The sequence below is a fragment of the Acanthamoeba castellanii genome (genome assembly GCF_000313135.1).
Source record: "Acanthamoeba castellanii str. Neff unplaced genomic scaffold scf7180000084561, whole genome shotgun sequence".
Lineage (NCBI taxonomy): Eukaryota > Discosea > Longamoebia > Acanthamoebidae > Acanthamoeba > Acanthamoeba castellanii.
In genome coordinates, this window is record NW_004457424.1 from 26,729 (window position 1) to 47,765 (window position 21,037).

The 21,037-nt window shown below is 57.1% G+C and overlaps 6 protein-coding genes and 1 pseudogene across 6 annotated transcripts; 4 read left to right on the forward strand and 3 right to left on the reverse strand.

Annotated features, from left to right (window-relative positions):
* Positions 1 to 205: 205 nt before the first annotated feature.
* ACA1_034120 (RNA methyltransferase, TrmH superfamily protein) lies at positions 206 to 2,584 on the forward strand (the record flags this gene model as incomplete). Its single annotated transcript, XM_004338439.1, has 10 exons — positions 206 to 686; positions 781 to 859; positions 1,018 to 1,111; positions 1,199 to 1,275; positions 1,403 to 1,488; positions 1,585 to 1,642; positions 1,730 to 1,801; positions 1,926 to 2,011; positions 2,261 to 2,349; positions 2,432 to 2,584. 10 exons carry the CDS (start codon positions 206 to 208, stop codon positions 2,582 to 2,584), a joined length of 1,275 nt encoding a protein of 424 aa, XP_004338487.1.
* Positions 2,585 to 2,675: 91 nt separating this feature from the next.
* Positions 2,676 to 5,633, reverse strand: ACA1_034130 (solute carrier family protein; the record flags this gene model as incomplete). The annotated part of the gene is made up of 11 exons (XM_004338440.1): positions 2,676 to 3,322; positions 3,406 to 3,477; positions 3,573 to 3,696; positions 3,765 to 3,859; positions 3,977 to 4,288; positions 4,397 to 4,596; positions 4,679 to 4,864; positions 4,952 to 5,034; positions 5,136 to 5,160; positions 5,257 to 5,347; positions 5,447 to 5,633. 11 exons carry the CDS (start codon positions 5,631 to 5,633, stop codon positions 2,676 to 2,678), a joined length of 2,022 nt encoding a protein of 673 aa, XP_004338488.1.
* Positions 5,634 to 6,058: 425 nt separating this feature from the next.
* On the reverse strand, positions 6,059 to 8,079 carry ACA1_034140 (urea transporter, putative; the record flags this gene model as incomplete). Its single annotated transcript, XM_004338441.1, has 12 exons — positions 6,059 to 6,199; positions 6,282 to 6,357; positions 6,419 to 6,525; positions 6,604 to 6,704; positions 6,773 to 6,935; positions 6,999 to 7,041; positions 7,126 to 7,223; positions 7,280 to 7,392; positions 7,452 to 7,487; positions 7,575 to 7,665; positions 7,730 to 7,812; positions 7,884 to 8,079. The coding sequence occupies 12 exons, from the start codon at positions 8,077 to 8,079 to the stop codon at positions 6,059 to 6,061; spliced, it is 1,248 nt and encodes a 415-aa protein (XP_004338489.1).
* Positions 8,080 to 8,635: 556 nt separating this feature from the next.
* On the reverse strand, positions 8,636 to 9,884 carry ACA1_034150 (uncharacterized protein; the record flags this gene model as incomplete). Its single annotated transcript, XM_004338442.1, has 5 exons — positions 8,636 to 8,922; positions 8,996 to 9,125; positions 9,197 to 9,393; positions 9,455 to 9,638; positions 9,744 to 9,884. The coding sequence occupies 5 exons, from the start codon at positions 9,882 to 9,884 to the stop codon at positions 8,636 to 8,638; spliced, it is 939 nt and encodes a 312-aa protein (XP_004338490.1).
* Positions 9,885 to 10,130: 246 nt separating this feature from the next.
* ACA1_034160 (FERM central domain containing protein) lies at positions 10,131 to 11,653 on the forward strand (the record flags this gene model as incomplete). Its single annotated transcript, XM_004338443.1, has 6 exons — positions 10,131 to 10,326; positions 10,442 to 10,732; positions 10,823 to 10,917; positions 10,942 to 11,140; positions 11,220 to 11,401; positions 11,471 to 11,653. 6 exons carry the CDS (start codon positions 10,131 to 10,133, stop codon positions 11,651 to 11,653), a joined length of 1,146 nt encoding a protein of 381 aa, XP_004338491.1.
* A 515-nt stretch (positions 11,654 to 12,168) lies between these two features.
* ACA1_034170 (phospholipidtranslocating P-type ATPase, putative) lies at positions 12,169 to 18,509 on the forward strand (the record flags this gene model as incomplete). Its single annotated transcript, XM_004338444.1, has 27 exons — positions 12,169 to 12,492; positions 12,569 to 12,619; positions 12,686 to 12,784; positions 12,854 to 13,059; positions 13,137 to 13,219; positions 13,295 to 13,410; positions 13,473 to 13,696; positions 13,779 to 13,914; positions 13,977 to 14,072; positions 14,153 to 14,344; positions 14,430 to 14,598; positions 14,678 to 14,781; positions 14,864 to 14,990; positions 15,055 to 15,131; positions 15,195 to 15,344; positions 15,386 to 15,532; positions 15,614 to 15,720; positions 15,797 to 15,927; positions 16,096 to 16,218; positions 16,300 to 16,419; positions 16,493 to 16,735; positions 16,809 to 17,020; positions 17,093 to 17,242; positions 17,337 to 17,696; positions 17,774 to 17,892; positions 17,967 to 18,100; positions 18,190 to 18,509. The coding sequence occupies 27 exons, from the start codon at positions 12,169 to 12,171 to the stop codon at positions 18,507 to 18,509; spliced, it is 4,320 nt and encodes a 1,439-aa protein (XP_004338492.1).
* Positions 18,510 to 18,847: 338 nt separating this feature from the next.
* ACA1_034180 lies at positions 18,848 to 21,029 on the forward strand (annotated as a pseudogene).
* The last annotated feature ends 8 nt before the right edge of the window (positions 21,030 to 21,037 follow it).

Below are 21,037 nucleotides of genomic sequence, written 5' to 3' on the forward strand. Positions count from 1 at the left end.
ACACAATGATGGCGTCGCTTTACGCCAGCTGTCGTGTGCGTCGATTGAACGAATGCAGATGTGCAGCGCCCACCAGCCCAAGGCCATACCTTCATACCAATTTTCTTCCGTCGTTCTTGGTCGACAAATAAGAAAAATAAACTTTATTTTCATTTTCCATTTAAAACAAAAAAACGTTGGTAATTACAATAATTGATTGAGCACAATGGAACTCGACAACAAATCGCAGAAGAGACCCCGGGAATCGGAAGCCGGAGAGGGGATTGAGCAACCAGCGCCATCTTCGGTTGAATCGCAATCGAGTAGCGGAAATAGAATCGATCCCAATCTCAAAAATGAGCCCCTGAACGAGACCGACCTGCAGGCCTTTGGCCACGTTGTCCACGTTGCCGCGGCGGACAGCGACGACTTCAACGCCGTGACCGTCCTGCGGGTGGTGCTCTTCCACTCGGCCACCAAGGCCACCGAGGAGCGCGTCATCTCCAAGCGCGCCTTCACCCCGCTCCACATGTCCAAGAGCGCGTGGAAGAAGTTCAACAACAAGCCCACCACCAAGGAGCTCAAGAAGCGCAAGCTCGAGCACCCGACGGGCGCGCTGCCGCTCATCACCCCCGCTGCTGCTGCTGCCGCGGCCGCCCAGCTCGACCTCGACTCCGCCCCGCGGCGGCTGCGTAGAGCCGAAAAGGGTACCGCACACGCCCAACCGCACACGCACCACCGCACACGCGCGACACGACACACACGACCAGAACTGACAACAGAAAACGTCTCTGCGTGCAGTCTTGTCCGAGCGCACGCAGAGATTCTTGCTGGTACTGGAGCGACCGCACGACAATCACAACCAGCAGGCCGTGCTGCGGTACCTGACGCCTCCACGCCCTATGTTTGTGTCGTGCGTGTGCGTGTGCGTGTGCGTGTGCGTGTGCGTGTGCGTGTGCGTGTGCGTGTGCGGTGTGTGCGTGTGCGGTGGGGGGGGGAACGCTGACTGTTCGTCCGTTCCTTTTGCGCCGAGAACAGGACGGCAGAGTGTCTGGGCATCCAGCACGTGTGGATCGTGAAGAACGTGGAGCAGAAGCAGAAGAAGTTCGTCGCCAATCGCAAGATCACGCGGGTGCGGCTTTTCTTTTTCTTCCTTTTCTTCTTTTTCTTCTTTTTCTTTCGTCGTCGAAGCTGCAGGACCCACACATGAAATACACAGGGCAGCGATGACTGGCTGAGCGTGCGCGAGTTTCAAACCACCACCGAGTGCCTCATGGCCCTGCGAGAAGACAACCGGTGAGCCTTCGCTTTCGCACGACCGCACAGGCGCATGCACGCACGCACACCAACGACGCAATTCCTGACTTCGTCCGGTGTTGTGTGTGTGTGTGTGTGTGGTGTGTGTGTGTGTGTGTGTGCACAGACAGGTGTGGGTGACCGATCTGAGCAAGACGGCCATCTGCCTCGACGAGAAGGTCCAGGTCGACATCCCCGCGAAGGTCGCTCTCGGTAACTAACCACTCACGCCCCTCGCATGCAGCCGTCTCTCTCTCTTGCGTGTCCGACCTTACCCCACCCAACTCACTCGCCCTTCTCTCGTGGCAGTGATCGGACGCGAGGCCGACGGCTGCAGCCAAGAGATGCTCGCGGCTGCCGACAAGAGGTCCGTGTGTACTGTGCGTGTCGTGCGTGTCGTGTGCGCCATGTGCTGTGTGTGAACTCATCTCGGGAATTTTATCACCGTTCACAGGGTGTTCCTGCCGATGTACGGCTTCTCCGATTCATTCAACCTCAGCGTGGCGACGGCCCTCCTCCTGCAGAGGTGCGTACCGTATGCACGCGCGCGTTGCATTCATCGCCGCACACACCGCACGCACCGCACACACACACACACACACACAGTGTATGGCTGTTCAACTAAAAACGAGTAACACGGGACGTGGCAGGCTCTTCCTGGTGTGTCCCCAAGCGCGCGGCGACCTGCCCGAGGAGGAGAAGCACCATCTCCGGCTCAAGTGGTACACCCAGCTCGGTACGCTGCCCCCCCCCCAAACACCACATGAGTGGTCTCACATCAACGACGACGATAACCAACGCTGAAGGTTTACCTGGTTCACGCATTGTATGTGTGTGTGTGTTGTGTTGTGTGTGTTGTGTGTGTTGTGTGTGTTGTGTGTGTTGTGTGTGTTGTGTGTGTTGTGTGTGTTGTGTGTGTTGTGTGTGTTGTGTGTGTTGTGTGTGTGTGTGTATGTGTGTGTGTGTGTGTGTGTGGTGTGTGCAGCCAAGGACGACGAGCAACGAAGAAGCGTGTACGCGCAGTGGGTCAACAACCCTCCCGCGCCGCTGGACGATATCAGACCCGACGAACGGGTAACGAATTGGTCCCTTTTGCAACATGTTTGCATGGACGGACAACTCATATAAGCGTCTGCGCCCCGCTTCACTGCATCAGGTGCCGATCGTGATGAAGAAGGTCATGAAGCGGATCACGCAGAAGGAGGAAGAGGTCCAGAAGGAGTTCCACGAGCGAATGGCCGCCTCCACCTCCTCCTCTACTTCCACTTCCACTTCAACCTCCACCTCCACCTCTACAGAACAACAGTAAACTCTTTCGTATTTATCAAAAGCAAAATTGTTTGTAGTTTGATGGGTGGTGATGATGGCGATGGTGGTGGTGATGATGATGATGATGATGATCAGGCGGTCTTGGTGAACTTGTTGAAGACCTTGGCGAGGGTGTCGCGCGACTCCCACCACGGGAGGATGATGATGATGGTGCCGGCCACGACGCCCCACGTCAGCGACAGGGTCACCCAGCCGTAGAAGAAGGTCTTGGAGAAGACATAGCCGGAGAGGACCAGCGGCGCCGGCCAGGCGATGACCAGCACCGACGCCAGCACCGACCCGCCGATGATGCTCACCTTCAGCGCCTTCTTCAACATCTCGTCGTTGTCCTCTTCGCTCGCCGCCGCCACCGCCGCCTCGAGCTCCGCTTCGTCGTCCACCGACTCAGTCATCTTCTTGTTCTTGTTCTTGTTCTTCTGGTCGTAGAGCAGGTGGACCTTCTCGCCGTCTTCGTCCTCCTCATCAACCATGACGTCATCGTGGTGGCCGTCGTGGTGGTGGTGCTTGTCTTCGACCAGGGCGATGGAGTCGCGCATGAGACTGAAGTCAAAGTTGTCGGGCCTGACGAGGGAGACGATGAGGCAGATGAGGCCGCCGCTCACGATCGACGTCAGGTTGCCCGCCAGGAAGGGCTCGTTGTGGGCCGTCGTCTCCAGCGTGACCTCGCCGTACATGACCCCCGCCGTGAGCAGCCACGCCGCAATACCCAGCAGCATCCCTGTCGTTTGTGTTGGTTGGCGTGGTTGTAATGTGGTTTGTTGTAGTTGTGAGTGTTGCTCGCGCGCGTGTGTGTTGACGGACCTACGATGGCGCCGACGACTGAAGCGATCTCGCTCATCTTGCCCCACAGCACAAGCATAGAAATGGGAATCACTGCGCGGTGCGCGGAGAAGATGATGAAGAAGACGTAAAAAAAAGAACTGTGAGTCGTGTGCACAAAACGAGCGACAGAGGCCTTGAGTGGGTACCGGCGGAGCCGATGAGGATGCCGGTGAGCATGTAGACGTAGCCCAAGCTGAACCCAAAGTGGACCAGCACGAGGGCCAGGAGACTGCTGAACACGCCGTAGCCCACGATGGACCCCCGGATCACCTGTTGCGGCGCAAGCCACTCTCAGCCCAATCCTTGGGCTTCCAACCAAGAAGAAGCTTGGGCGGTACCAGCAGCGTCGCCGTCGGCGAGGCCTCGGGCCTGATGTAAGAGCGGAAAATGTCGAACGTGATCAACGACGACACGGCCATGCACTCGGCCGCACCTGTTGACGACACCCGCCCACCCGCACGCACACATACGACACACACAACGCGAAAGGTCAACACTGATGGTGGTCGGTACAGGAGGCGAACGATGAGGTGACCGCGGTCGGGCGCACCAGTGGAGACGACGGCCATGAAGAGCATAAGCAGGAAGCCGAGGGCGCCGGCCTTGCCCAGCAGGAGCTCCACCACGAGCGGACCCACGATTCCCTGCCGCACCTTGTACTCGGGGAGCTCGAGGCCGAGCGCGACGCCGGCTAGACCGAGCGAGGTGGCCAGGGTGAAGGGGATGGCGAACCACACCAGGCCCCCCAGCAGGAAGGCCTTGACCGCAGCAGACGGCTTGGAGGCGATGGCGCTCTGCCAGTAGCTCTGATCCACGAACACCGTACCGAAGTTGACCACAATGTTGATGATTCCAAAGAATCCTTTCGGTGTGTGTCGTGTCGTGTCGTGTCGTGTCGTGTCGTGTCGTGTCGTGTCGTGTCGTGTGTCAGAACACAGACTAATACGCGGAGGGGGAGGTCATAGCGTACCTCCTTCGAGGGAGGCCATGGTGAGGTAGGAGCCGCCGGCGTTGCCGATGACCGGCGTGTGGGCGGTGACGGCGGCCAGCCGGTCGTAGATGCCCGAAGGCCCGCCCAGCACGTTGTCGGTGAGGTACAGCGTGAACGTGATGACCAGCAGCAGCACGAACACGAACGCCGTGTTCATGTACGCCGCCAGGAAGGCCGCTCTGTTGATCCAGGTCATGAATACAATGATGAAGATCGACGATGGTGGTGTTGATGGAGGTGACGGAGGTTGTAGTGCAGTACCTCAGGCCTCCCATCATGGTGTAGATGATCACGCCGACAGGAATGAGCGCGGCGGCGGCCCACACATGCATGCCGGTGAACTGGTGCACGGCCGCGGCGCCTCCGAGCAACAACATCTGCGTCACCAGGAGGTTGGTCAGGAAGGCAAAACCCAGGAACACCTTGTGCGCCAGATTGGTCCCGAATCTGTAGTTGGGCGCGAGGGTGGGTGGATGTAAGTCAGTCGACTGTCTGCCCACCACACGGCTGATACCATCACCCATCACGTCGCACCTGGCCTTGATGATCTCGGGGAACGTGTGGGCGTTGGGCGCCTTTCGCTTCACGCTGATGGCCACAATGCCGAACAGTAGCACCTAAGGTTACGCCACGAAGAGGGAAGAGAAGAGAAGAGGTTGGTGTGACATTCGGAGGTATTGGGCAGACTTGCTTTGAGTGACGTGGCGGAGAGCAGTACCTGCACTGTGGCGCCGGCGGCGTACCTGCAAGGGGGTGAGACCCACAGCCGAGGACGACGCATGATGAACGCGTCAGCGGTGAACTAGAAGGAGAGGAAAAGAAGGAATGGAGTTGCGCACCAGAACGAGCCGCTGATGCCGTAGAGGTAGGCAACCGACGTGGACTGCAGGATTGTAGCTGCCCACGTCCACTGCGACACCAACACGGACGCTGCGCGCCAACAACACGCAACAATCCAATGTTATTATTGTCTCGCTACTCGCTGCATGCGACCTCGTGTAGCCGCAGAGTCTGTTGGTGAGTACATACCCATGAGGCCGGTTTTAACGTTGCGGTCTGCTGTGCTGAACCCCTCGGCGGTGGCCTGTGTCTTGCCGTCCACGCTCGACACGAGGTGGACCAGCCCGGCCGTTATCACGGCCAGCAGGCCGCCAAAGCCGAGCACCACCAGATAGCCCACGTAGACCGGCAGGAAGAACACGTCGTCCACTGCCATCTTTTGCTATATTATCCTTTCACTGTTGCGCCTTGTGAGCGCCGGCCTGTCCCCCCTTCCACAACGCTCTGCCTTCCTCTTCTTCCACTTCTACACCAAACCAAGAAGAAGCGCCAGCCACCCACGGAGTTCGAGGCTGGAAGCTTGCAAGCTCTAAGAAGGCGGTCCACCATGCCGCTTGACCAAACTTGGCTCTCCATCTTGTTCATCTCCTGCTTTTGGCGCCAACGCACAAAGTTCCTTGTTCTGGAAGTTCGACTGTCGACAAAAAAAGCTGACGTCAGCCGGGACCATAAAGATGAATATATAAATGTATATTTCGACCGTGAACATGGTAGCAAGGTGGGGCCTGACAGCTGTTGGACGTATCATGTATTGTGAGAGTGAAGAGGGAGAGGAGGATAGAAGAAAAGAAGGGAGGGCTCTTAGTTGATGGTTCCGATGTTCTCGACAGAGTTGAGGAACGGGAGCGGGCCGTTGAGGATGTTGTAGAGGCCTCGACTTCGCTGCCACCTCTTGCACAGGTGCTCCTCGGGCACGGTGACCTCTGGCAAGGGAATGGGCTCCTGCATTTAAGAGAGTTGATGATGAACGATGAGCTAGAGTTGCCAGACAAGCCAGTTGATGATGATGAGAGAGGGTTCGTACAAAGTCAGGCAGGCTCTTTCCGATGCCCACGACCACCATGGTCGCAAAGCAGAAGGGGAAGGTGAAGGCCGGTATGCTGATCATGGCAAGGTGTCGTCAGCGTCAGATGTAAAGGCAGTAGGTGAAGAGAGCAGTACCCCCAAGGGGCCAAGGCCACTTTGAAAAAGCCAAAGAGGAGCGAACAGAAGCCGGCGTTGATGACGGTCATGACCAGTGTCTTGACGGTCGGGTAGTAGAACATACCCTGGATTGGCACGTGAAGAAATGGGCGTCAGACCTTGCAAGGCGCTCACACAGAGGAAAAGGCCAAGCACCAACGTACCCCGACGGCGATTGCGCCAAGCACGGGGTTATAGCCCCACAGTCCGGCTTCAATGCCAGCGGCGTCGGCGCCGACGGCGAATCCAACCAGCACGCCGATGCCTGTTGCGAGGCAACACCGCAATCAAATCAGGTTCGAAGAGAGATGGAGCGGAGGAGGGGAGAGGTACTGGAGCCCAGCACGGCCATCATGGCAGCGATGGGCGAGCAGGCCGCCAAGGCGAGGGTCATGATAACGCCGCTGGCGGTGCTGCCGGCGAACATCACTTGACCGACGCCCTTGAACACGGCCTCGAACACTGCTTGGGTGTCCCAGTCGAAACCGGGCGAGGCCTAGAGAAGGATGGGCCATAAGCAGACGGAGAACACGAAAGGGCAAAGGGCACTCTGCCGTACCGCGGTGGGGAGCGATGGAGTGAACATCGCCAACGGGAAATAGCTGAACTGCAGAGAACTGAAACGGACAACACGAGTTTGAGCACGGCGTGGCCTCTTATAAGAGGGTGCCAAGTGGGAGGGATACGCAATGAAAAAGATGGTAGCGGTGAAGTTGAAGGCGAAAGTGAAGGGTGGAATGTTCCAAGTGCCGACCATGATGTTGCCCAGGAACATCCAGATGAGCTGCACCAATGGGTCAGTCTTCTTATCCATACCATGAATGAGTGCGGCCCACGTACCACGGAGATGCAGGCATAAGGAACGATGATGATAAGAGTGGGAATATCCCACTCATCCTTCATGAATGTCACAATCGCAGCACCCACCAAGATGCCGTTGTAGCCCGTCAATCCTGTTAACGCAATGTAAGGCAAGGAAGTGGGACAGGGGGAACAAGAAGCTTGATTCTACCTGCGCGCCTGGCTCCAATGTCCACTCCGATCTGAGCTGCAAACCCAGTCGCCGAGAACAAGCCTGCAGAGCCAGTGTGTCAGGTCGAGAGTGGAGAGGTACACTCATGAAGGACAGACAAACCTATAAGGCAGCCAACTGCCAGCAATGGCTTTTCAATCACCAGACCAATCAACAAGATGAGGCCCGAGATGGGGTTGTTCATGAAGTACACCTGGTAGTGGCCAGTGGTGAGCCAGCTGGAGAGAAAAATGGAGCTCGAGGGTGGGTGAGAGTACCTGGCCACACCCGCGGAGAGTGTAATCCAGAAAGTCGAGCGGCCCAAAGGCTTTTACGAGGTTCGACCACTCGGGCATTGTTCCTGTGTAGTGGATGAGCTCTTGCTCTCCAACGATGAAGATATGCGGGGGGGGGATTTGAGTAGAGATGTACCGAGGTAGTAGTTGCCTCCGCATCCCTTACCCCTTACTCTAGCCGCCACGGCTGCCTTCTTGCTGCCGCTTTCCATCGCAGCGAAGCTCAAGTCATCATCCTCCTCCTCGATGTAGTCCTCTTCTTCCACTTCGACGTGTATCTCCCTAGGCGCTCTTCCGCCGCCGCCGCCGCCGCCGCTGCTGTTGTTGTTCATCCCCCCAGCAGTCTTCGTCGTACCGCGTCTGGTCTGGCCTAGCCCATCTCCGCTACTCGTAACTCGGGTGAGGGTGGGCGACCGCCGCTGCTGGGTTTGTTGCTGTTGCTGTACTGGTTGGCGCTGCTGTTGTTGTTGACGTTGCTGCTGTTGGCGTGGTGGTGGATGATGCTCCACCATGTCATCTTCCTCCTCCTCGCCAACGCCCACGAACTTCGACTCCTCTTCGCCTAGTCCTTCCTCTACCTCCATTCCTCTTCTTGCTGCGTCCTTCTAGAAGTGCTTCACGGGGTAATGCTGTTCCTCTCGCCACCGCGTAGCGACTCCCCTGCTACGACCGTTGGCCTTCTACCCCCCACAACAGCTTCAACGGTCAGAAGGCACGCGAAAACAGTAAAAAAGGAAATCAAAACGAAACCAAAAACGAAACAAAAACGAAACGAAACGAACTCGCTAGCTCGGGCCGAGCGGGTTGGGCGCTCATCATCGGCAAGGGGCAGCAGTAGGAGAAGTGAAGTGGGTACTCATTTTATGGGCGAGGGCTGGGGTTCGCCCTTCACTCGTGCTTGTTTTTGTTGGTTGGCGCGGAGCGAAGTGCGAGCATGATGACCTGGGACAGGAGGGAGGAGAGCGAGGAGTAGAACGCGCCGAGGCTGGCGGCCAAGAGCATCTGGCGAGGCGAGTGATAGCCATATCGGTATGTGTAGACGAGCTGAATGCTGAGGCTGACCGCGACCACGAGCCCCAGCGCGAAGCCGATCCATTCCCAGGCGTGTGGCTTGATTTCCTCGATGCTGGTCAGCTCGCGGCGCAGCGCGTCGAGTTCATCAGGCTGCTCGACCGCTGGTATGACCGAACACCGCAAACCAAGGTCAGATTGTATCGTTGGTTTGGCGCCTTGAGGGCGGCAGTGTACCCGAACCAGCGCTTTCGACTGGTGGCAGTACGCTCGCGCTGCTAATGTGTGAGGACGGCGAAGAAAAGTTGAAGGTCTCCGAACGCTGTCCGCTCATCTTGGCCTTCTTCCAACGCAACGCGGGCTTCGCCTGAGTAGTGAAATCAATGGTCAGCACACACCAACACCTAAGAGTAACAGGGTGCGACTTGCCTGGTGAACTGCGATCTCGTGGATGAGGTGCATGTAGTAATAGTAAAGAGCGCACAGTGCCCACACGGCGTAGAACGCGTGGCCGGAGATTCCATTAGCGTGCGTGGTGTGGCACTCGAAGTCATCGGAGCGCATCTTGAGCTCCTCGACAGCTGTCAAGGCCACAAAGTAGCCACCGACGACCAGCACCATGCTCCCCACGAGTCCTGCACCACGAAGTACAGCACGTAAGCGGCTGCGAGCGTGCGTGTCGTGCGGCGCACGTACCTGCTTTGTTTGGGGAGAAGTACAGCAGAGCAGCCCAGATAGCGCCGAGCACCAACCGAAACTCCCAAAAGAAGAGGAACTCTCTTATGCCCTTGGGCAGCCACGGCCCGCCCTCCTGCAGCTCCACATTATCGGGGTTGAGGTGGCGCGTGTAGGGGGCCAGCTGGCAAGTCTCGATGGCCGTCTAACGTTCGGGCGAAGCACGAGCGTGAGAAGGCGCGTGCGACGGACCACAACGAACATTGCCACTGCCCACGCTGCACAGCACCACCTTTGTGGGGGGGGGTACCGGGTGCAGCTGCGCACTGGCAAAATAAACGAGGTAGAGCCCGCATCCTAGCAGAAAAAAGTGTAGCGGTATTGTGCAGAGCGAGGACGCTGCGGGCGTCGTCCAGTCTCGTTTCCGCGTCCCTCGCCACAACGGACCCATGGTGCTGTGTGGTGGTGGTCTGTTTATTTTTCATTTCTTTCGATTTTTCCAACATCGGTCGACAACTAATCGTACTGACTGTTTCCAAGGGACTGTACTGGGAGGTAGGCAACGGACAAGAACTACAGAGGCAGCCTCCATCCATCCGGCCTTCTCACCAAACGCCAGTCCGTGGAGCATCTTCATCGAATCAAGGCAACATGGTACGTGGTTTCAATCTGCCTTTTGAATTTACGACTGGCCAGCATGCTGATAAAAATCGGCACGCATTGCGCGCAGTCGGAGCGCATCAAGATTTTCTTCATGGATGGGTCGTTCAAGACCTTTCAGTACGGGCGTGAGGATACCCTCGAAGACCTGTGGTACACCGTGGTGCAGAAGCTCGGCCTGACCAACCAGGCGGCCGAGTGCTTTTTCCTCTGGTCCTCGTGCGAAACTCTCGGTACAAACCCTTCCCCTTTTGGTGCATCCATCTTTCTTGGTCGCGTGTTCGTGGCGAGCTTACTGTCGTCTCCCTCCACACCTCTTTGTTTCTTTGTTGGGCATTTGTGGTGCAGAGCTGCTGTGCTACACAGACGAGACGGTGGTCGAATGCGTCCAGCAGTGGCCCGCCACCTATGGCAAGTACCACGAGCGCGAGATCGGCATCATCAAGGAGTCGGCCTACGCCCTGAAGAAGCTGCGACACAAGGACTTGCCTGAGCTCCAGCTCACCTTCAGGACGACCAGCATCCTCCCGCTCAGCCAGGAGCGTAACATTAAGGACCCGATGGCCATTCACCTGTTCTACATTCAGGCCGTGTTCAACGTGATCGAATCCAACTACCCCTGCGAACCCGACGTCGCAGGTAAGCAGCGCTCACAGTGACACGCACTCCACGGCGCACGCGGCGGTGCTTCTGGCCTAACGTTGGCATCTGCGCCACACACACACCCAGCTGGTCTTGCTGGATTGCAGATGCAGCTGACGCTGGGAGACCACAAGCCCGACACGCACACGCCCGAATACCTGAACCGATTCGTCAAGGCCTACGTGCCCCAGCACCTGAAGCGAAAGATGCGGAGCTCGAAGTGGCGCAACCGCATCATCGAGGAGCACAAGCGGCACACGGGCAAGGACAAGCTCATCCTGCAGCTGCTCTACCTGCAGCTGGTGCGACAGTGGCCTTACTACGGTTCGACGTTCTTCAAGGCCGAGTACCTTCCCGTCACGCAGAGCTTCTACAAGCAACCGTTCGAGGGCGAAGTGAGGATCGGTACAACCCTCTCCACTACCTCTATACACTATTAGAGTGTTTGCTCATTCTGACCAAGAGACGTGATTGAAAACAACAGGCATCAACATGTATGGTCTGCACATCATCGATCCGAAGAGGATGATCATGAACACGTATACCTACACAGACCTCAAGGAGTGGGAGTCGGACAAGGATCTGTTCTACTTCCTCACGCCCAAGGGTGAGGTCAAAAAGCACATCTACAAGACGCCACAGGCCAACCTCGTCAACGACCTCCTGGTGCGTTGTCCCTAGGCAACTTTACCATGAGTCGTACTAACGTGGCGGCACCTTCGCTCGACATTGCAGTGGGACGTGATCAGCGACTTGGCGCAGCACGTGAAGAAGATCGACACCATCAGGGAGAAGCAGGGCGGCTCGCGCATCGTCACTCAGAAGGCCATCGAGACCAAGTACCGCAACACAGTTCTCTCCCCCTTCCACGAGGACAGCTCCGCGACCAAGGGCAAGGAGAAGGAAGAGCAGCTGTGAGGCGGCCTCGCGACCACGGAGTCATTTTTCCCCCCGCGCTGCGTGCAGTTCTTCTCTCCTCTTTTCTCTTTTCCTCTGCACCCCCCAACATTGTAAGTAGTACCATCACGATACCTAAATCGGCGTTTAAATAAAGCTCTCTCTGCCCACCATCGTCACCTTGCGATCACCTTGTCGTTGTGGGTCTGGTTGGTTGGCGTAGCCCTCTGTTTTTCATCGTCATTTCTTCAGCGTGGCACGGAGCACAACTCCCCGCCTGCTGCCGGCTCCGGCGAAGGTCAACCAACCACGGCCTATTTTTTTCGCGGACAAAGGAAAGCCGCGAAGGAGAAGCAACGGCGGCAGACCAGAGACAAACGAAACTAGAGGCAGGAGCTGATCGATTGATCCATCTGATCGATCCATCACAAGCCTACTCTCACTTCGGCCTGCCAGCTGGCAGATAGTTTAGAGAATTGATAGAAAGTAGATTGCAGAGATAGGAAGACAGGGCGCCATTCCATCTTAATCTTCTGATGAAGAAGGAATCGAAGCGCAAGTGGGTCACCCGCTTCCGTAATGTGGCAACACGAAAGAAGAAGGAAAGGAAGATTAAACTCAAGGAGAAGAAATCGGCCACTACGCGTATCAAGCCTTGGTTCGAGAAACATCTCATCGAACCCATCGCCTCGTCGAAGCTCGCACAGTGGCTCCCCTTCCTTCGCCGCGAGCCCACGACGGGCGAGCGCGTCATTCGTGTCAACGATCGGGTAGCCAACACGCACCAGCGCTTCAAGAACAACGCCATCTCGACCACCAAGTATGGGCCTATCACCTTCTTGCCCAAGAATCTCTACGAGGTACGCTGCACCTGTCTTGCGCAATTTCGTTTTGCATGAGCTGACATTCTTCTTTTTTCAATTAATTGTGATGCAGCAATTCAAACGTCTTGCCAACTTGTGGTTCTTGATCGTTGCCGTGATTCAGGTAAGTCTACCATCTCTACACTTTTTTTATGCTCCTGTTCTCCTATGCTCACCTTTTGATCCACAGCTTATCCCTGGCGTTTCGCCCTTGAACCCTGCTTCATCTATTGTGCCGCTGGTCTTCGTGTTGCTAGTCACGGCCGTCAAGGAGGCCTTTGAAGACATTGTGCGTCCATCTTCTTCCCCGCTTACTCCTTGGCCTCGCGCTTCCGCTCACCCCTCTTGCGCACTTCAGAAACGTCGCGTTTCCGATACGAGAGTGAATGGGCAGAAGGTGCTCCTCTACGACGGCGTCGAGTGGACCCCCGTCAAGTGGAAGGACGTCCGCGTGGGTGACATCCTCAAGATCAGGAACAACGAAACCATCCCGGCAGATATGGTGGTGCTTCACACCAGCGACAAAGACGGTCTCGCCTACCTTGAGACCGCTAACCTCGATGGGTACACCGTTCTTCGTGGCCTCATACTTGCTCTTCGCAGCTGCTGACTGTTCATGTGCCTGCGTGTACACGCATCAGAGAAACGAACTTGAAGGTGCGCCAAGCCCTTGAGGAGACGACCGATGCCCTTCACGAGCACTCGGCCATCAACAGCTGGAATGGTAGCGTTGCCTCCCATGGACTAGACCTTCTTCTTCGCGAATTACACGTCTCACCTCTCCTCTAACGTTGCACAGCCCAAGTCAAGTATGAGCGACCCAATCCCGAGCTCTACAATTTCGAAGGTGCCCTGATCATCAATGATCACGAGGACGACGCCATCCCGCTTAACCTGGAGCAAACCCTGTGGAGGGTACACTGACCTTCTTTTCTTGCAAGTGCATTTCGGACCATGCGATCTCACATGTGCACCAGGGCTGTACCTTGAGGAACACGGAATGGGCTGTCGGCGTCGTTGTGTTCACCGGCATGGACACCAAGGTGATGAAGAACGCCCGGGACCCGCCTTCCAAGCGCAGCCGTCTGGAGATCGAGATGAACCGAGCCCTTATCACCATTTTCCTCTTCGCCATCGTTATTGATTTCATCGGTGCCGTCATCTCCGGCGCCTGGTCCGAGGCCCGCGGGTTCGACCACTGGTACGTCTACACGTGACTCCTTGACAGTATTTCTTGTTGTCTATGTTGGGTTTTAAGCAAATGCCTTTTGTTGATGGTGCAGGTATCTCCAACTCAAGAACATCGAGAGCAGCGCTGCGGTCATTGGTCTTGTGAGCTTTGCCAGTTGGCTCATTCTTTGCAACGTCATCATCCCCATTTCGCTTTACGTGTACATCGAGTTGGTCAAGCTCGTCATGGTACTTCGATCCACCTGCTGGTGTGGCTGAGTGGACATGCACTCACAAGGTGTTGATGGCAGGTCTTCTGGATCAACATGGACGTGGAGATGTATCACGCCGAAACCAACACCCCTGCTCGTGCTAACACATCCAATCTTGCTGAAGAGTTGGGCCAAGTACGCATTCCGCAGCCACTCTTGCACGAGCTATATTCTCACGGGCGTTTGGTGTTGCTATTGCTGTTGTGCCCCCTTAGGTCGAGTACATTTTCAGCGACAAGACGGGTACCCTTACGTCAAACGAGATGTTCTTCATGCGCTGTTCCATCATGGGCAAGGCCTACGGCGAAGACCTCGAGGCGGTTGAAGATGGCGATCATGAGAAGACGAAGGACGACTTCAAGGTCCCCACCGAACACGAAGTCGAAGAGGCCGAGGAACGCCCCGAGGTACTCGTTTGTCGCACAGTCCTCGGAAGTTCTACGGATGGTTGCCCGATTTGGAGGCTCATCACACTATTGTCTCCACTCGCAGGCGTACATTTTCAAGGATCCTGAATTGAAGCAGGACGTGCACGACACGGCGTCTGATCCCGCGCTGTTCTTCCGTATTTTGGGCCTGTGCCACACAGTGCTCGTCGAGCAGCAGCAGCTGGGCGAGGAGGACACAGTTCATGAGCGCAAGGACGATGAGGACGAGCGAGGTACCTTTCGTCGTTCCCCATTTGTGCAGAGATAGCCAAGCGCTAACGTATCGACCTCGGCGCATCCTTTTGCGTGCAGTGGCTGAAGCGCCGCGCGGAATGAATGGGCTCACCTACCAGGCCGCCTCACCCGACGAAGCCGCTCTTGTGGAAGCCGCGCAGAAGCTTGGCTTTGAGTTCTTTGTACGCGATTCTTCCTTCAAAGCAGACAGGTGATCGAGTGATAAGTTGCAGACTGGAATTGATTGTTGATTTGGTGATCTAGGCTCGCGACCAGCACACTATCTCCATCCGTGTGCACGGCGAGGAAGAGCAGTGGAAGCTGTTGAACGTGCTCGAGTTCAACTCTGACAGAAAGCGAATGTCCGTCATTGTGGAGGACCCGTTCGATGGTAACCCCTCCTCCTCTTTCCTGCAGCGTTGAGGGCAGCATTGGGCTAACCAGCCCAACCACAGGCAAGATAAAGCTCTTCTGCAAGGGAGCTGACACGATGATCTACGACCGGCTGGCTGATGGCCAGGACGAAATCAAGGTATGTTTTCCGTTATGGCAAGCGAATGGCTCGGGTCGGTGGTTTTGACACCTCTCTGTACAGGAAACGACGATGCAGCATCTCGAGATGTTTGCCGCCGATGGTCTTCGCACGCTGTGTTTGGCTGTGAAGGAGCTCGACAGGGACACCTATGAAGAGTGGAACACCAAGTACAACCAAGCCGCCCTCCAAATCAGCGGCAGAGAGGCTGCGGTACCTACTACCTTGCTCGCTGGCCTCCTCGTGTTTCCCAGCTGACACTTCACTCTATGATATTCGGCTCGCTCCAGATTGACGCCGTCTCCGAGGAGATCGAAACGAACCTGGTGCTTGTGGGCGCTACTGCCATTGAGGACAAGCTTCAAGACGGAGTGCCGGAGGCCATCGCCACTCTGCTCAGTGTACACGCCTCTTTACTCGAGCTCTCTTTCCGCCATGGAACCACTGACGCTGACAGTGATCTCCCTTCCTGACCATTCAAGGCCGGTCTCAAAATGTGGGTGTTGACTGGAGACAAGATGGAAACGGCCATCAACATCGGCTACTCGTGCTCTCTTCTGAACAACAACATGAACAAGATGGTCTTCAGGTACATTCTCATTCTTGGTGTCTGCGGGTTTGGCGGAGGAGCCAACAAGACTCACCATCCTTCTCTTGTTCTATAGCTCCGAGCCGATGGAGGGTTATGAGGACTACACTGTCACCAACAGGGACTCTGCCATCAACGCGCTCGAGAGCTACATCAAGCTGCACTTCCCTCACATGCCCAAGTGGACTCCCGGACCCGACCCTGACAGTACGTGTCGCCCCTTCTCGATTTACCTATCTTATCATGGTCACGAGGGAAGCACACCGATTTTCGAAACCAGTCGTTTCGCGTAATTATCATTGTACGATTTGTGGTCCGACCTATGGCCTCACCTACCCTTGCTTCCCTCTCTTCTTCTTCCTCTTCTCCCTCCAGCAATGTCCAAGAGTGAGAGAATGAATGGCATGGAAATGGAAGTCATAACTGCTCGCACATCCTCCTCAGGAGACGAAGCCGATATGGTTCGCAAGGGATCTCACCTCGATGACAGTGATTCTGGTACGGGCTCTCACCCACTTCACACCACTCGTTCCTTGCCGGTTTGGTTTTTTCTCACGCGTCCCTCGCCCGCAAATGAAGAAGATGGATGGGACGGCAAGCGAAAGGAGCGCAAGCCCGTCAAGAAGGGAGGCAAGGAACTCGTTGACGGCCAGGAAGGCGACGACCTGGATGACGACGAGGAGGCCACCGGCCCAACACGTACGCGCACCCTGTTGCCTATCACGTCTCCGCAGCACCCAATTCAGTTGGCTTACTCATCTCCCTTACGCAGAGTATGCGCTCATCATCGATGGCAAGTCGCTGGCGCGATTCGTGCCCTCGAAGGGACCCTTCACCGACGTGTCTGCCCGTTTCCTGGCCCTGGCGATGAAGTGCAAGGTGGTCATCTGCTGCCGCGTGTCTCCGCTCCAGAAGGCCCTTGTGGTCCGTCTGGTGAAGAAGGGCATCAACGCCACCACGTTGTCTATCGGTGACGGCGCCAACGATGTCCCCATGATTCAGGAGGCTCAAGTCGGTACGTGTCTTTCTCTGGCTCCTCCATTTGCCATTGACGCCAGCTCAACTGTTGACATCGCTTCTACGCGCAGGTGTGGGCATCAGCGGTAAGGAAGGCCGACAGGCAGTCATGGCGGCCGACTACGCCATCGCCCAGTTCCGCTTCCTGGTTCCCCTGCTGCTCGTGCACGGCCACTGGTCGTACCGCAGGATGGCAGTGCTGCTGCTCTACTCCTTCTACAAGAACATCATCTTCGCCTTGGTCAACTTCTGGTTCGGCATCTTCTCCGGTTTCTCTGCCCAGGTACTACCTACGATTCCCGCACCATACGCGCGCCTGAGAGACTGACACCGTAGCCTCTTCCGTGCTTTGCAGACCCTGTTCGACAGTTGGGCCGTGTCTGTCTACAACATCTTCTTCACCGGTTTGCCCATTCTGATGGTGGCCATCTTCGATAAGGCCACTTCGCGCCAACAGATCCTGCAGTACCCTAAGGTTTACGAACGAGGCATCAGGAGCAAAGACGTACGTCGACTAGTCGCGTAGTTGGCTCTCGGCTTGGGCTTGGGTATGAACGTCGAAGCTGATCCGTGCGGTGGTGTCTTTCTTTTCCCTACAGTTCTCTCGCTGGGATTTCTGGGGCTGGCAGTTCCTTGGCATCGTGCAGTCGATCATCATTGCCTTCTTCGGCTTTGCTTCGTACATGCACTCCGACGTCTCGCACGACGGAGGAGTCCTCGACTTGTTCTCCATGGGCGCGACCATCATGACCTCTGTCATTTACGTGGTGTCAGTGAAGATCGCCCTGATCACCAAGTTCGTGCTCCCCTCCCTGTTGCTTGGTTACAGCAGGCCGAAGGCACTCACCTCGCATCTCTGTTACAGTACCTGGACGGGCTGGAACCACTTCGGTCTGTACTTCAGCGTGTTCCTGTGGTATGCCTTCTTGTTGATCTACGGTCTCATCCCGCCCAACTCGGTATGCCTCCCCCCCCCCAAATACGCTACGCTCTGGTGCTTGTCCTGACTGTGGTTATTCGCCTGCGTTGTTCATAGGTTCTCAGCGGAAGTGATCTGTGGTGGAAGCCCTACAACTTCATGGCTTTGGCGTGGTTCTGGCTCACCCCGATCCTCACCACCGCGGCTTGCTGCTTCCCCGATCTCGCTTACAAATTGTACGCGCGCTTCGTCTTCTCTCACTTATTATTTCTGTGTGCTACGGCTGTGGCTAAACCACTCTCTTCTTCAGTGTGAGGCGCACGTACTTCCCCGACGCCGATCACATCATCCAGGAGGTCCATGCCATCGACAAGAAGAAGAAGAAGCCCAAGAAGCCGAAGAGGACTTTCTTCAAGCGCGTGCGTGCCACCGGCAAGTCGAAGCGTACGTCCTCCTTGCCTTGTACATGTGTGCGGTGGTGCGTGTGCGTGTGCGGTGGGCCAAAAGAACTCACTCGTTTTCGTTCGGTTTAGACACTGGCTTCGCGTTCTCGCAGGCCCCCGGTGCCCGAGATCTGCTCTACGCGCTCGGTCTGGCGCCGCTGCCCAAGGATAAGCATGCGGCCGACAGCGACGATGACACTGATAAGAAGGGCAAGGAAGTGAACGACAAGAAGGCCAAGAAGAACGACAGCAAGAAGGCGAAGAACAAGAAGAACAGGTCGGCTTCGACGAGCTCTTCTTCTGCGGACGAGGCCCCCGCCGACTACAGGAGGGACAGCCACCTCCTCGACGAGCCGCTCAGCGAAAGCGAGACCAACGACAGCGCCAGCCTCTATGGATCCAAGCACTGAGCTCAAAAGGCGACAACCGTCGAGAGGGCGTGAAGAGGGAGAGAGAGACGAACGTGGATTCGATTTTTTGGAGCGTGAGAAGAGAGAGAGAGAGGAGAGTAGAGGGTAGATAGAGAGGGGGACAGCATCTGTGCATACAATTTATTTATTCTTTCCACAGCAGCACCACATCAACATCAACACCTTCATCGCCAACCAAAAATGGGTTTGGTCTTTTCCTTTGGTTTTCCCTTTTGCTTCTCTTTGGCGAGGAGGCGTGGGGGAGAAGTCCGTTACGTTGTGTATGGACAAGACAGGAGCTGCGTGCCAAGAAGTGGAAGTTACCTAGCGAGTGAAAGATGACGATGTCCGCCCGTCGGCCTAAGGTGGTACTCGGCTCCCTCCTCTTTCGCCTCGTTGACTTGTTTCTATTCTTCTTGATGCAGCAGCCTCAAAATCTAAAATCTCTGGTCGTTTCCAGGACCGCCAGGCGCATAAGCCCCCGCCACTTGAGCCACCACAGATCAACCTCCCCTCCTTACTTCTCGCCTCTCCATCATCTTCTTCATCATTTTCATCATCTTCTCCTTGCTCCTCTCTCCCGCTTCGACCATCTCCCTCTTCATCCCTGCGCACCCACAACAACCCCTCGGCTTCGCTTCTTCCCTCAACAACTATCCTTGTGTTGGTCCTGCTGCAGCTGGCCTGGGGGGTCCACCACGCCCAGGCCACCACCCACCTGCCCCGAGCCGCCGTCTTCTACGACCCCAACCTGGTCGACACCAGCGACGACGGTAGTGGCGAGGGCTACAACGTGCTCCAGACCCTAAGCAACTGGGGCTACCACTACACCACCATCGAGACCAACGTGCTCGCCGACTGGCGCGCGGCGCTGGACGACGCCCAGATGCTCATTTTCCCCGAGCCGGGTGAGCTCGGCCGCGCAGGGTCCGGCGACCCGCTTGACTACCTGGGCCTCGGGGTCATCAACCAAGTGCGCATGTTCGTGGCTGTCGGTGGCCTGTTCGTGCAGCTGGGCGACAACCTCACGGTGGTGCCCTACGTGTTCAACCTGGACTGGACTCCCGGAGGCTCGTCGCAGGACCCGTCGGTGCCCACGCCGGCCCGCGCCTCGTCGGTGTTTGCCAACTGCACCTACTCGCTGGCCGGCATCGATCTCGTCTACCACTACAACGTGTCGGCCAACTCGTCGGCCTGCCTTCAGTACAAGGCCGGCACCAACAACGGCTGCACGCTCATGCGCACCACCTACGGCCAGGGCGTGGTGACCTGGATCGGCTACGACTGGTACCAGGCCCGTCCCGTGGGCACCCAGGATTCGGGCTGGGTGCAGGTGCTCCAACGCGCGCTCTCCGAGGCGCCCTCCCCACCGCCGTCGCCATCGGCCTCCCCGTCCGCTACCGAGACGCCCTCCAACACGCCCTCGCAGTCGCCCTCGCAGAGCTCGTCGCCGACGGCTTCGGTCACGCCGTCGCAGTCCCCCTCGGCCCCGCCGTCTATTACGCCGTCGCCTACCTCGTCCAGGTCGCAGACGCCCAGCACAACTCCATCGCCGTCGACCACGCTGTCGCCGTCGCTCACTCCCTCGATGACGCCGTCGGGTTCGCCCTCATTCAGTCCCACGCCGTCGTCCACCCGGTCCCCCTCGCCCTCGCGCACGCCGTCCAAGTCGGCCACGCCCAGCGGCTCGCCGGCGCCCGCCACCGGCAAATACCCGGACACCAACACCAGCCTCCACTTCTTCTCCCAGGGGCCGAACGTGCGGATCGTCGAAGGTTAGTACGCTCCACCCCCCCCCCCAACGCCGGCCATGGAGGTCCTAACCTGACCACAACAAACCGTGCAGAGTCGAGCAACAGGTCCGCGGTGCTCAAGTTCACCGAGATAACGCTGCGTGATGCCAACGATGCACCCTTCAGCAGCATTCCCCTCCCCACATGTACGCTTTTTTAGTGCTACTGTTTTTTTATTATCGAGATTGATGTTCGTTTTACTAATGTGTTTGTGACAACAGCGGACTATGAGGTTTCGGCGGAAGTGGAGGCCTCGACGGGGGTGGAAACGTTCGGCTTCGCGACCACGCTCAACGAGGTGCCGATGGTGTTCAACTTCACGCACCCGTTGGTCAACGACACCCTTATGTCGTTCGCCGACGTGGCCTTCGTCGTGGAGCGCGGCGCGGTCAAGTGGCTCTGGGCCTTTGACGGCGCCTGGCCCTTCGATTCGCGCGCTTCGGGATTCACCCTCACCGCTTCGCTCGAGCTCGAGGCCGCGGGGGTCACCGGCGTCGAGAGGCTCAATGACCACCCGCGCCCCGGCCGCACCACCTACAGCGTCAACCACCACAGCAAAGACAACGGCAACAACAACGGAGGCAAGAGCCTGGAGGTCAAGTTCGTCGTGTTTGATCGGGCCGTGTCCGACGGCGAGCTCGTCGACGTCGTGCACGCCGTTGAGCTTGTCACCACCGGCGGCGCGCAGGTGGCTCACTTCCACTTCACCTTCCCGGCATTCCGCTACACGTTCGT